Source organism: Haliotis cracherodii, unplaced genomic scaffold (assembly GCF_022045235.1).
Source record: "Haliotis cracherodii isolate W230 unplaced genomic scaffold, xgHalCrac1.p SCAF_15, whole genome shotgun sequence".
In the NCBI taxonomy this organism is placed as follows: domain Eukaryota; kingdom Metazoa; phylum Mollusca; class Gastropoda; order Lepetellida; family Haliotidae; genus Haliotis; species Haliotis cracherodii.
Window position 1 is genome coordinate 7,411,814 of NW_027266270.1, and position 15,898 is coordinate 7,427,711.

At 37.1% G+C, this 15,898-nt stretch overlaps 1 protein-coding gene across 1 annotated transcript in view; it reads right to left on the reverse strand.

Moving 5' to 3' along the window:
- The window catches only part of LOC139462650 (DNA-binding protein RFX6-like), a 49,160-nt gene extending 39,796 nt beyond the window's left edge, over nt 1-9,364 (reverse strand). Inside the window, exon 1 of the mRNA XM_071244481.1 lies at nt 9,166-9,364. Coding sequence (XP_071100582.1) covers nt 9,166-9,364 — 199 coding nt within the window. The remainder of the gene's footprint in view (nt 1-9,165) is intronic.
- Between the last annotated feature and the right edge of the window lie 6,534 nt (nt 9,365-15,898).

A 15,898-nucleotide genomic window follows, 5' to 3' on the forward strand; every position in this document is an offset into this window, starting at 1 on the left:
CCACAAGAAATGAGCTGACAAGTGAGGATTGTCCATTAATCCCGACTGATTTACATCACAGCATAAACGTTTTCGTGCATATGTGTACTGCAGGGTAGACGTCTTAGCACATATGTCTTACTAGTAGACTCAGATTTGACAAGATAATGCGGTATAAGCTAATGAAAGAGCTCGCTGGCTCCTATGTCACGTATGGAGAGAAGAATGACGTGAAACTACAGATAAGGGTTTGCTTAATACACCCCATTGTCTGATTAAATATGATAGCAAATTCAATTGTCACGGTTTTTTATGACTCAGTCATGTCAAAGATCTAAGTCATGTATAATTATTAAGGATATGTATATCGATACGAGATAAAAAGCCCTTGTTTAATATAAAACGTCAACACCAGAGTGTAACTAGTCTAAATTATTGGCAGAAACAGATTCCATTGGGCTTAAAATGCAAAATAGCGATAAAAAATATATGAATGGATCACTGAAAATCAGTGATGACAGTAGGTGTTCCTGAAAAGGGTAAGCATGTCACTCACACAATTTACATAAAAAAGTAAGCATTTGTTTGATGTTAAGAAACATATAGTACGAGTCCCTGAAGTAATATCAGTTTCCGATAACGAAAGTTATCGTTTCTTTTAAATTGTTTTTAGTAATTAATTTAAAGAAATCACATCATAATATGACAAGGGTATACTCAAACATACAAATGCAAAATTACACTTTCTGTTGGTGTGCACGTATCATAACAAATACTAAAATGATATTTCCTCAGTTACTATGTGTACCCAACCATCAAACAAATTCATCCTGCTTTTGAAATTAAACTATACGCCAATCTTGTAAGAACTTGCTATCTGTACCTGTATAAAGTCAAAGTACGTGCACAAATGATATCGTCTCAATCACCAATAAATGAAGTCTGGTCCACGAGACCTATAATTCTTAATAAAAATGAATAAAGATTAATTGTCTAAAACAGATGTTCTCAAAATGAAAGTGCTTTAATTGAAAGCCTAAATACAAGCGATAAAAGTTTCCATAATTCTTTGAACGATTCCGGGGCTCTTTGATCTTTTTCCGCCTATCACACTCCTCAAAGAAAACCGCCAGTTGTCACCTTCCAACACAACCACACACTTCACAGATCTTTACTTATCATGTTCACACTAACACCATAGGGCACCAATCTACATATATAGACTCACGGTGAATTTCTCTTTGTCTAAATGAGCATATCATGAGCTCCACACAAGCCGTGATATTCAGCGCATTCTATGAACAGTGTGTCCCTGGTCCACACCTCGGCAACCACCGAGACTAGAGGACCGCCCCTTGAGGCACTTGCTAGTTGCCAGGAGAAAATATCATACGGACTCTGTGTCGTTATAGTGTCTGTATACCCAACTCCCTGAACAACCGTAGATACTTCGAGAGTAGCATACAAATACAATCATTAGATTATTATATTCTCCGGGTTCAGAAGGATTGCGTATTAATAAGCCGTTGAATTTTTTATTAGCATTTTTACAGTCAATCGATGGTATTGTACATGTACTTGTATCAGTGGCCTGATATCACGTTGTTAACGACATACACCTTGAACTAACAATTGGATACTCCCCGGGGAGATGAGAATGCGATCGGAATGTAACTGATAAGTTGACCGTTGTAATAACTCCATGTGCTTCAGGCGTACGATTTTCAGTCGTATGTTTTTTTTATATATATATATCCAAATAAAATTCTATCAGTTAAAGTCTGAAAGATGAACAGGTACCCATTTCCTCACATACGATCGATAAATGCATTTTAATTCTTATTTATATAACTAAACTCTAACTTTACCTGTTTCCAAAACAAATGTAAAAAATAGTAATAACTATAAAAAAAACAAGATATATTTTTCCTTCTCCCTGGTGTGTTCCGATTGCATTAAAAACTCACTTATAACTTGTTTTGAATGTTAATAATTTTCTTTTTGGTCACTTGTGTTGGCTTCTTGTGTGACAGGGTATTTGAGACATTTTTTACATGTTATTATATTAAAATGTGTTTAACGAATACGCAATAGTCCAGCGTAATATCATGTCACGACAAAAACTATTACATACTGTGACGGTTTCAAATATTAATATATGTCAATTATAAAAAATAAACAGCTAAAAAATCATTGCGTAATGCTAGTTTCAGATTGAGTATACCCAAACGTGTGATATGCATCGATTAAACCGATGTCACGTGACGTATTGCTCCTGTCATGAAAAATGTGTCTATAAATTAATTATTGCAAGTCATTAAACAAATCGACTGACTTAATGTCTTTCCTTGCAACTCGATTGATGAACTAACACCTGTCACCACGCTAATGAGGTGAGTACACAGTTTGGACTAGTGATAACGAATTGTATAAGCTTTGTCAACTTAGTATTCGTGGCTGAGACATGGTAAATATTTGTTAGTCTCGGTGGTTGCGTAATATTTCTATTATCAAACTCGTGATAACTTAATCGTTACAAGCATGAAATACGCGGTTCTGTTCTTTGACGAGATGATTACATCTCGAGTCACGCCGTGGTCTAGAGGATAGAGCGTCTGTTGGGAGAGGGAAGGTCGGTGGTTCGATCCCCTGGTTGCGTTCTAACAAAAGAGTTGAATGATGGTACGTGTTGGTCGGCATCAAAAATGTGTGAAAATGTGTGTCGGCTCGGTGTTAGTATACTGCGTCTGAATGTATCCATGTCAAACTGTGGCATGGTATTTCAGATGGCTAGCACTAAAACCTGCATTAGTCCCGATTAGTACTAAAAGACACACACACGCACGTCCGCCCGCCCGCCCGCCCGTACACACCCACGCACCCACGCACACACGCACACACGCACGCACACACATACACAGACACGTGAGATACATGAATGAGTGCAATAATCTTGAATGACGTTAAGCCCATTTTCACCTCACCTTATAAGCATACTAATCATGTCCATGTATAATAATGTGACAAAACATTTCCATAATAATAATATATCTATGTCCACTGTACCTTCCTGAGGGCGGTCGGGTAGCCTAGTGTTTAAAGCGTTCGCTCGTCATGCCGAAGACCCGGGTTCGATTCCCGAAAGGGGTACAATGTGTGAAGCCCATTTCTGGTGTCCCCCGCCGTGATATTGCTGGAATATTGCTACCAGCATCGTAAAACAATACTCACTCACTCACCTTCCTGACTACATCATAAGAATGCGTCCATCAGTGACGAACACCAGGTGTTCGCGAAAAGGTGAGCGTATCCTGTCACACCGGTTGCACCCGTCACAACCATAAAAACATTGGCTTCATTCCTGGCTAACAAACGCAAATTGTTTCCCGAAACATGTGCTTGCAGTTTTGTTTTATAAATGCACCCATTTTCCCTTTTTCGAAAGAAAAATTTCACACTCCCCCTCTCGTTTAAAACGCTTCATCCATAATCAGCGTGAATAATAAAACAATATTTTATTCTCGAAAACCTCTTCGTGTGTGATTAATGTCTCACTTGAAATGTAACATACCTTATAATTAAGTATGCACGATTATTTTCTGTGGAATGGTAACAGTTGGCAAGAGGAATGGTATATTTGTTTAATCAATTTGTCATGGTGTTCGTGATAGTAGGGGGTTCGGGTGGCCCACTCGTCGAAGGCGCCGCAATTCGCTGTGCAGAGTTGCGTCCCTTTGGCATGCCAGAAGCCTATCATTGTGGGTTCGAATCCCGGTTCGCCCCGATTATGTTTCTAGGTTTGTCAGCACCATACACATGCTCGTGGGTTTCACCGAAGTGGTAAACGTCTGAGACCTGCATCACTTCGGGCTTTCCACCCACATTAAGCTGACACGCCGTGATGTAACTGGAATACTGTTAAAAGCTGCGTTGAACCCAACTCACTCACTCCTAATAGTGCGGATTCAAACACTTCATAGTACCCAGGTCTTTAAATGAGAAAATGTCTTCTCTAAAACTGATGAGAACGAATACATTTAAACTCTAACAGAAAAACTAAAATACATTTTAGTTAAAACTACAGTGCTTTGGAATACAGAATTTCTGCACGAATGACAGTCGTCAGTCGTACTTGGCTCACACGGCTATCAGTATCGTGATATTCAGCAACAACGATGTGCACATATACACATTTAGCCGTACTTTCTCACATTAATATAACTTTTACATATATAAGTGCCGTTACAGTAGCCACTTGACCGCGGTAATCTCAATTTTACAACAATATCTAAATAATGTCTCATGTTTCCTCAAACAAGTAAACAAACAAAATACAAGACAAATAATGTTTAAACATTGTTCCCAAAATGTCTCGAAGTGTTTCATGTGTTTGTTCAGAGGTTTGTTCGGGTGAACAGTTGACTTGCCTTTGCATGTGTTTGTGACGGGTACCACCGATGGGGCAGTGTACACTAAGCTTGTCAATAACACCTGGTATCATCACTATTTGATAGTAATTCATAAACAAATTCTTAAGATATTTTCGGAATAGTACAATTAGCTCATCTTTTAGTACAGATGTCGTATGATGATGGAAAGAGTTGATGCTTTTGTTATTATAGTTTGGCATTCGGAACACACCATGGCAAGAAGAAATAAATCGGATTTTATATCTTTCATTTTTAATTCCTCTTGGAAACAGGGTCAATTTTCAAACTGGCCACCAGCAGCGAAAAACAAAACAGTTGATAAAATAGAAAAATGTTTTCCAAAAAAACTTGTTTATTGTGGCTATTTTTAAATCGTGCCCTTTCGCAGGAGGCCTCTGTCCTACCCTCTCCCCTCGAACTTAAACTTCTCCGCCCACTCCATTACCAATCTTCTCAGCCCTCCAGGTAAGCTGAAATGTCCACTATTTACGACAGGGGTGTCAATAGCACTCTCATTGTCATCACATCCTAATTCCTAGCAATGAACACTTGTCGTAGAGCATCAGAAGGGGATCCTACAGGGCCCCGGAACTAACGTAGACACTGCGGTTTATACCACACTTGGCCGGTCTTTTCCCTAGACACGGAGTCTGTGGGATTTCCTAATTTCCAATTACTTGAAACCCGATATCCTGTGGGGGGATTTCCGGGTGTTTTTCTATAAGTGTGTGTAATAATCAAGAAAAGTCAGAGGTAATGACGAATTAATGTAAGTTAATATTGTGTAGAGACAGGAGAAAATACGGTCTCTTCAGATAGGGTTTGGTTTATATAGATCACTGTTTATTCAGAGTTCTACACTTAATGATATGTAATTTAATAACGCTATCAATATCTAGTCACAAGTTATTGTTCATAGCGCTGTATATACATAAAGCTTGACATCGCACGCTGGGGATTGGTAGATTGTTCCAAAGAGAGGAGGATGTTGAGGTGATGTTTTTCAATGTTTTCAAATATGTTGTTGGTACAATAGGCTTTGAAAACTTAAGATAATATCTCATTGTTTTATCTAATTATCTCGTACTTCGGTTTTGACAGATTTCCCAGATTTTTGTAGACATTTTTTACTATGTATATTTATTTTAATAAGATGCTTATTGATATAACGCAGCACAACAATCATCGTCGTCTACATATATTTCATTACATATTTTGTATAATGATGAATTACTAAAAAAGGTATGCATGTATTTCGTTTTTGTTAAATCATTTTCACTGTATACGAATATGTAATAGAATAAGTTGTTACTTCTCATTTTAACACTAGCCTCGAATACATCATAAATACATTATATTTGTATTCAAAAACAGTTTTGGTTCTCAACTGATATTGAACGACCACCGGCAGCATTGTGAGCAATGGTCTGCTATTGGGCCTAAATATGTCACCAAGTTTACATATGATTTATCATTCTGACATTCAAGTAGTTAAAGGTAAACAGTATGTTTGGTTTCCGACAATGAGCCTAGAAGTGACTCCCTTCACGATAAAGTCACGGTGTTCCTGACCCGGTCATGAAGTGTAGTAATTCTTTCAGATACTATTTTCTTTACAACTAAATAAGAGATGTTTAAAAATTGAGTCAAACGCCTAAGCAGCCAACAGTTTATTTTGACCATCGTATTTAATGAAAAATATGTCGAAAATATGTCGATATAATAACTAATTTCACTTTCTAAATATAAGCTTCATCGTTATGTATAACGCCTTTGAGTTAAATAGCGTAAATTTTAATGATAATAATAATGATCCCAGAGAATCAGTCTTCATTATCAAATGAGTTATAATGAGGTGAAATGGGGTTTTATGTTTCATTCAAGATAATCGCACAGTGGCGAAAAAGATTCCTTTGGGTGTTAAAAGCCAATAGTGGAGGAAATGAGAAATGTATATGAATGATTAATATTATCATGTAACCTGTACATAGTGAAGTCGCATTAACCCGGACCCTGTTCATCCAGCAATCTCAGATGCAGGTGATTACTTTATAACCGCTTGCCTTTTCACAACGTGACATTAAGATTCGTTAATTCCGCATTCATAAATCCGGATAATTCCAGTTGTAACACTACCGTCGGTATTAACAGGATGTTACTGTATATAATACCGTTATGGAATGCCTCGGTTTTTCATCTATGGGTAGAATGCATACATAGGGATGTATCAGCTGGTGTAAATAGTGGGTGTCATTAATGTACGTGCATGTTATTGAATGTAGGAAAATTATTTGATTCAGGTCAATACGTGCAACCACAGCAAAATAATAATACTTTAAAGCGCGTGTTAGTTGGTCGAATCGTGTCGACAATGACTACATTACATGTTAGAAGTTTCTCTTCTTTCAGTGGCATTTAGAAGTTGATGTGATGAAGAAAGACAAGTTCTATGGATGAACAACTTCTTTATTACAAGCAAGTGCTTGATAAAGATGTTAGGATCTACACCGAAACGTCGGACTAATTGTAATAAAGAAGTCGTTCATCCATAGAACTTGTCTTTCTTTAGAAGTTTCTATATACCCGTTAATATTAATAAATCATGAAAATGAATATGCACTGAAGAGCAAGTCAACAGGCATTGGGATAAAAATTATAACGGTATCCTTAAATATGAGAACTCGGTAGGAATGACAAATACAACGTCAACGCCAGAGAACAATGAGTCTCAAGTATACCCCGAAACAGATTCCATCGGGTATAAAGGCAAAGTACCGGTGAAAAGTATATGAATGGTTCACTAAAGGTCAGTGATGACACCAGGTGTCTTGTAGTAACAAGGAATGGCTTAAATAGCTTTTTCATCAAGACTCAGACAAAGAACAATATAAGAAACATACCATTGTTGCTCTCATTTTACATATTTTGATTTTAAATTTGTAATGATATATCTTATGTAGTCTTTTGTATCACCGTTGGTGGAATACAACGTTCCTGAACCGTTTACGACATCAGCCTTTGTAACTGTTGTGCAGTTTTGTATTCATATCAGCCATACATTTTCAGTGATATGATCAATTGTATATGTTCCATAAAGCAAGAATTATTGTTCGGGGTATACATTTATTACAATCGATAAACGAGTGATCCCATAATCCTGTTGTCGATAAGTTCAAAGGAAGTGTACACGTAAGTTCGGGAAAAGGACACACAGCGTCACACGCTTTATCATATGACAATTTAAGTTGGATTGGCCCCGTGGTGCATATACTGTCCCAACTTGGCAAGCGGTAATACTCGGTGGAGAATACGAGGTAAACTTGTTCCCAAAGAGTTTGTTGGTCGTGCGATGATTTACCGTCCTGAGTGCGGCGATAAACAACACCCACTAATTACAATACTGCTGGCGTGGATTAGAGGAAATATGTTCTCATTCACATGTTGTTATTGACGACATATTGATGACAGTTTGTTTTGTTTATTTCGTAGATACTAGTACAAGCACATCTGGTGTAGATACGACTGTGATTTCACATATCACACAGTTTCATTGCTGTCGTGATCGGACACTTCAACGTCCTCTGTGCACAACGAGGCTACACACTGTCCTTTCTAGTTACCATCTGATGAAGGAGCCGGATGTAGTATCTATCCTCTAAATATGCTACTCAATCGAAGTTAAGGAAGTTTCATAGTACTATAGGTAATATGTCAATCTGTCATCTGTGTTATGTCAAGGCAGATTTACAACATGCATAGTAATATGAAAAAATCTGGAGTTCTTTAACTTCTTTTGAGAAGCATACATACCTAGGACATTAATGTGATTAAGGCCACCAAGATACAAAGTTAAAAAAGGTGACTATGCCCCATGAACCAGTACCCATGTCCGGGTTCGATTGAGACGTTGTCAGTCAAGGACGAGATAGTGTATGGGCCTATTAAGTTTTTAAACTACTGAAATAATTAAAATATTGGCACGAGACTTTTATAACTGATGATAAGAACTTTTTTTGTTTTATAGTTGCACGATTTGAGCTCCTGACATCATCAAGAACATATATATGTGACTAAAATGGGAGAAAATGTCCGAATTGTAAACTTTCACCAAATTATTTAACAATCTTTTACCCTTCATGAATTGTTGGCCCAATTTTTGTACTGTTTATATCTACAGCTCCTACAAAAAGCGGCTCGGGTCGAAGACATGTGTTCAAATATTGGAAACACATAGATTGAAAACCTCTACAACCAGTCTCTTTGACACGAGTTATCCGTACGTTTGCATTTACTGTAGTCACACGTCCCAAACACGCAATAGTTGAAATGAACAAAGTCTATATCTCATGAAAAATGATATCTGATAATTTCCATAACAATGTTTAATAGTTTTGCTCACTTCTTAAAATTGTAGGCCCAAAAGTGACATTCCCATACCTCGTCCTTTCGACAAATGAAGGTATTGGCCGTGTGTATTGAGGGTAATCATAGATACATACCTAAATAGATAAAAAAAATGGGTTCAGAATGACTTCATTCAACTTTATTAAAAGTGTCAGTAGACCCGAGCCTAGCCTTTCAGAGGGTTGGGTTTAACGCCGCTTTGTTATCATTGTAATCAGTACTAGATACATGTACTGTAATCTAGAGTGAGTGAGTTAGTTTTGATGGCGTTGTTAGTAATATATACGAGGAAACGCTTTAACTACTAGGCTAACCCAATGCTGTCTAACGTTTTACAGTTCACATGTCTTACCTGTTGCGTGTTCAGGCACTTCTGGGGGTCGTTCACCGGGTATATCCCTGGCCTCAGACAGACGGGGGTGGGGAGGCATGTCCTGTTGAGGGTAGGAATCCACTCTTGGGGACCAAAGAGTTGATCCCGGGGGATATGTGTGGTATCCTTGAGACCCAAGGTCATAGAGTCCATCCGGCAACACCGTGTTTAAGGCCATGGCGTCCATTCTAGAGGGGAACAGCTTGCGTTTTCTTTAGCCGTTTCTCTATAAATTCATCAAAATGAATTCTGGCTTACTCAGGATGTTTCTCAGAAAGTACCCCAGGCTCCTATTCCAGATATTGTTTTAAACTGCCTATATTTACGTCGTTACAATTGAAATTTTAAATACGCCTTGAATTCACCCAGTGCAGGTGCTTCATGAACATCTTTGAGACGTCTAAAAGTGACGTTGTCGATGACCTGACAACCATACGGATGTTATGGTGTCTTCTGCTTCATCGGTTATAAACACGCTATTCTGCGGCGCAAAATGGTCGTCTGGCGGCCAAATGGACAGATGAGTCTGCTATAGCATCTGTTTTCTGATGTTCTGACTCTAAATGATGTTTATACTCTTCCTCTTGAGAAATAATCCAAAATTTGAAATCATGACAGTGAGTTCTGCGTTTCACCTCCGTCACTAACTGTCGTCTGCTTGGCACGCCTCACTCAAAACATTGTCGTCTGCAACACCACAAGCACGTGCCAGTGAGCTTGTCGTCTGCTACTCTCTCAGAACACACGGTGAATCAAAAAATTTCCCAAACATGTGAACAGCGGTGTCCATAGATATGAATAACTGGGATTCAACAATTCCAATTTCGCGAAATTCGTGTGAGATCCCTCAGGGCGATGATACACGGCTGAAATCCTGATTGATGATTGACATGGATTGGCCCTCTGCGGCGGGTAGAAAACAAACATTGGAGAAGTTTTGATAAAGTTAGTCCCACCCCTTATCGTTGTCCACCAATTACGTGAGACATCGGCCCGTCGTTAATCCCCAAGTGTGATATGACTTTATGTCAAGCTAGAGTCTCCATCATGGTCTTTGTCTATGAAGCAGATTGAGCTCGTCTGGTCTGAATTGTGTCCTTGTCTTTTAAACGGTGTGGGTAGAAGTCTTTGATAGGCATTTAGAAGTTGGGAGAACATGAATACGTGACACTTTTTATGGATAGCAATTTCTTTTAGTCTTTGTCACGACGTTTCAGAACTACTTCTTGCTCCTTCACCAGGTGAATGCTTAGTAAGTGAAAAAAGTAAATATATATCTTATGAATATATATTATGTTTATGTGGTAGGTTTAAACAACATGTAATCGTGCTTTATATCGTTGTAATCGTGATATTATTTTACATTACATAAGTAACCGATGTTATATTTGAGATAACGCTTTCTTAGTAAAGTACAGATTCTCGTACTTTTTTTTGGGGTGGGGTTGGGGCTGGGGGGACATAACATTATAACATTACATAAGTTATTACTTTGCTTTAAACGATACGATTAGTTTAATCTACTGCCGTCATTTTGGTGAATGAAGGGTATATAAAGGACGCAACATACTCGGTCTTCTATTTCTACTGTTCCATGAGCAATCATTATGGTATTATAACGATTAATTAATTACCAGCTGTGCACCATTTACCGGAGGGGTTTAAGTTAACAAAGCGTCTGCAAACAACTAGAATAACACAATACGGAGATGCAGTTTATTGGAACCTAACTTTGATGTTATTTAATATGAATACAACAACAACAACAAACGTTTATTTCGCTTCAAGGTCATAGCTATGACATATTGAAGGTACAAATGGAGTGTTATGGTGACACGAGGCATGAGACAGTCGTGCGTCAACTATACGTTTAACTGCAACAGACTCATAAATTTAATTAAACATCTTGAGGATTTCTTTTACAAACTTTGCTACTTTTCTTTGTTCTAATAAACTTTCAGTATTTAGTAGCATATCAAGTGTTATCGTACTAGGTCTTGTAAAGTACTTCTTTTGAATATATTGCTTACGCAAGTTATGCAGAAAAGGACATATTAGTAGATAGTGATATTCGTCAGCTAAGTCATGTTTATTACAGTGACTACAAATTCTGTCTTCCCGTGGTATATGTTCCCACCACCCCTTCTCTATTGGTAATCTATATATATATATATATATATAGATATATAGATATATATATATATAGATATATATATATATATATATAGAGAGAGAGAGAGAGAGATCTATGAGTTGTTGATCTTATAATAGTAATAGGGGTTCTTCTCAGCTCTCCGTATAAAAAATAAGATACCGGCTGGGATATTTGTTAATGACAGAATATTTCCCCCAGTTAGCGCTTCAAAACACTATTTTTGTCTCTGAAAGGGTTTACCAACAATTGTTTGGAACAAGACATTGCATTTTATAACAGGACGATTTTGCTTGTGTTAAACATGAACAAATTATTGCATTCCAGAGTTTTGTCTGTTTTTGTTGTTATAAAAAAAACAGCCTGACTGACGTGCAGTAAAATATTTAAACAAGGTTATAAATCCCTTACTGTATTCACAAGACATCCCTGTCAAAAGCAGAGTCATACGATTTAGATTATATTATGAACATGTGTTTATGAATCACTATCAAATAGTGATGACACCAGGTGTTCGCGAAAAGGTGAGCGACGTGCATTTCCTTGTTAGCATCATGCACAACAGAAATTCTTGAATGTTAATTATTGATATGTACGTTTGCCTAATTATTAAATAATCCACAAATAATGTGTATGAAGAAGCTTCTAATGTTTTTTTTTAAAAAAACCTCATCAATATGTTGCTCTCCCTTTAAATTCAAGAATCGATGTAGTTACATGGAACAAGGATACTGATAGAAAAAAAGAGCATTGCTTTCCTTATGCAAACTAATATTTCGAGGCTGGCAAATACATTTACCATTGACCCATTTCAAAACGTTAGATAAATAATCACACTACTTGCAAAGGGACAACAGAGAATTAAAAAAATCCAGAATTAACAAATATCCTGGGAAAAAGTATACCCCCTTAGTGTTTCACAAGAAGAACAAACAATCGACCAACGAGTGAGAGTGCTTGTGTCGTTCAATGTACACACCATTTCCACAGATCTATCCGTTTTTTCTTGCGCCATTGGGTGTTTTTTCGGACACACCATCAGACTGATTGATTATAACAACAAAATGCCCATGTGAATAAACCTTGCCCAGGGTACTAATTGACTGTTACGTCATTAACAGACACTAAACAATCCCTTCTTACGCGCGGGGCTATCCATACACGGGCCATACCACAGCCGTACTTGTCAACAGCCGCACTTAGTTGAGAAAACTATCTAATTGTCATTATATTCAAATACTTAACAGGTTAATGTTTAACAATGCAATTTGTGATTAGAAGTAATGTGGGTTTTACAAAGGAAAACATTTGGGTATATCGGCTGCTAATGACATTGGTTTTGAGAAATAAAACTTCGTCTCCTGTTTCATCTTCCTGGCTCAAAGCAACAGCTCACTCTATTTTAACTGATCATGCTAAACAAACCTGGAGCTCTGAGGTGGAAAATTAAAAAAGAGGTGTAGTCTATTCTCTCTTGAAACCACAATTTGAATTAGAAAATTATCTGACGTCCCTACCGCTAAATAAAGCTATCCCTCTACTTTTATTTCGTACTTCATGCCACGACTTACCAATTGAAAAAGGAAGATGGAATGGGATACCTATTTGTGAAAGAAAATGTAAACTGTGTTTTTATTGGATATTGATAATGGAGATGAATTTCACTATATTTTTAAATGTCCATATTTTAGTAAAGAAAGAATTTTGTATATCCCACCTACATATTCTAAAAGACCTAATATGATTAAATTTCAAAGACTTTTCACTTGTAAAGAGATATCTGTATTAAAAAAACCTAGTAAATTCTGTAAATATGTATTGCAAATTGTAAAATCTTCCGGCTAACCACATATCCGCTATTATAATGTGTATTTTGCTGTTATTTTGTACCTCATATGCCGAGGATCTCGGCCTTAGCGTAATAAAGTTCTGTTCTGTCACCTTAAGATAACCTGGTTGCCATTTCTTGTACACGAATTTCTTCTTTGAAGGGATGGTTTCAGTCAATATTGTTCATCCCATAAGTATAAAAACAACAACAGAGAACACAATTTTCATTTATTTTCATCGATCTCAAACGACTTTTACATGGTGCGTTCTATAGATAAGAACCGCCTCTGTGGTCCAGTGGATAGAGCTTCTGCCCCGAAAGCGGAAGGTCGGTGGTTCGATCCCGGGCCGCCTCATACGAAAATATATCACCCACAGCTATAGCTTCCGTGTGCGAAATACGCTCCAGTCGGAAAGCGCACGTTAAATCTCCAAACGTAAGTAAGTAAGCTATAGTGGGACAGTTCTAATTGGATTGCCATAGTGAGAGAAGAGCTTGCCAGAAATTGATGCGGATTTTAGCAGTTTGTGTATATAACAAAACTAAAGTTAATCTGAACTTATGAAAATATTTGTACTGTTATTCATGATTTTCTTCTCAGGAGTTGAGGTGAAAATTATTATTATTATTATTATTATTATTATTATTATTATTATTATTATTATTATTATTATATGTGTTTGCGGCATGTTCATTGAGCGTTCTCATTTTCTATTATTTAATATTCTATTTACACCTTGTCAGCAACTCATTTGCTTTCTCTAATAATAGTCAAACAATAAACTTATTTTGGTGAGCACCCTGTAAAACAAGAGAGATAGTTCTATGAATATACAACTTCTGTATTTCAATTAATGTGATGTTACTTAGCTGTACATCCATCTGGAAGTGTTGTTGAAGCTGTCTAATAAATGGGATGATACCGGTATTCATGTCAAACTGTGGTATGATATCTCAGTGGGCTAGCACTATGAGACCGGCGTAAGCGTTAAATAGTATGAGTAGTCACACACACATATACACACTCACACATACACACACACACATGCACACTCACACGCACGCACACACACCCACACACACATGCATGTTGCTATAAGTGCAATAATCTTGACGGGATGGCAAACCCATCTCACCCCACTTGTATAAAATAGCAACATTTATTTGAAATATGCTATATTTAATTTTCACCCAGACGTCTCTGTGTGTATTGATATGGATGTAGCTTTATAAATGTCCGTGTGTTCGCGTCACTGTTCATATTCCAACGTCAAAAATTTACACATTTGAAACAAAAGTTGAAAAAATTAAATTCAATAATGAATCTGAAACGTTGATATGGTCGTGGCACTTTCACCTTTCACCTGTCACTACTAGCGATTCAAAGTAGTGACCCACCAAACGTATTGGTTAATGCGAGACTTTAACCATGTAAACAAGAACGACAATACCTCTCATAGCCACAAGAAATCTCTGCTAAACACACACACACACACACACACACACACACACACACACACACACACACACACACACACACACACACACACACACACACACACACACACACACACACACACACACACACACACACACACACTTGCACGCATGTTACAAGTGTGTAAGGTGACACCCCTTCTGATGAGACATAATGTACAAAGACATATCCTGGGTCGGCTTTCGCGCTTAGTTTCTACGTGAGTTGTAGCTGATAATAATCGCGGGGTGATGGCTGCCGGGATCGGTGAAGAATTAGGAGAGCTAATGTATATAACAGTTCCTGTTATCCTAATGTGTTCTTCTGCCCATTAAAGTAGCCAGGTTCTCGTCTCACAAGAAGATCTTAGCGCTACACCTCCATCTAAAGATAATAAGAAGCTTAATACTTATCGTTTATTTAAAGCTATATGTGGAATGAACACCTATGTAAATATGGTCATACCAAAGAATCACAGAACTACGTTCAGATATTGGGTTGCCTTATTAAGCGAGAAACCGAGCGGTATGAACATTTATCACTTGAAGAACGCACATGTTCTTTGAGGATTAAATCTCAGTTTTACTGAAAACCCGGTGTGTGATGATTTAGGTTTTCATTTATAATGCCTTGCCTGTTACTATAATGTTGATTGTGGGGATCTCACTGATATATACAAGTTCTGCTGTTTAATGCCCACCAATATATACAAGTTATGTTGTTTAATGTCCACCAATATATATAAAAGTTATGTTGTTTACTGCCCACCAATATATAAAAGTTATGTTGTTTACTGCCCACCAATATATACAAGTTATGTTGTTTACTGCCCACCAATATATACAAGTTATGTTGTTTAATGTCTACCAATATATAAAAGTTATGTTGTTTACTGCCCACCAATATATACAAGTTATGTTGTTTACTGCCCACCAATATATATAAGTTATGTTGTTTAATGTCCACCAATATATACAAGTTATGTTGTTTACTGCCCACCAATATATAAAAGTTATGTTGTTTACTGCCCACCAATATATACAAGTTATGTTGTTTACTGCCCACCAATATATACAAGTTATGTTGTTTAATGTCTACCAATATATAAAAGTTATGTTGTTTACTGCCCACCAATATATACAAGTTATGTTGTTTACTGCCCACCAATATATACAAGTTATGTTGTTTAATGTCTACCAATATATAAAAGTTATGTTGTTTACTGCCCACCAATATATACAAGTTATGTTGT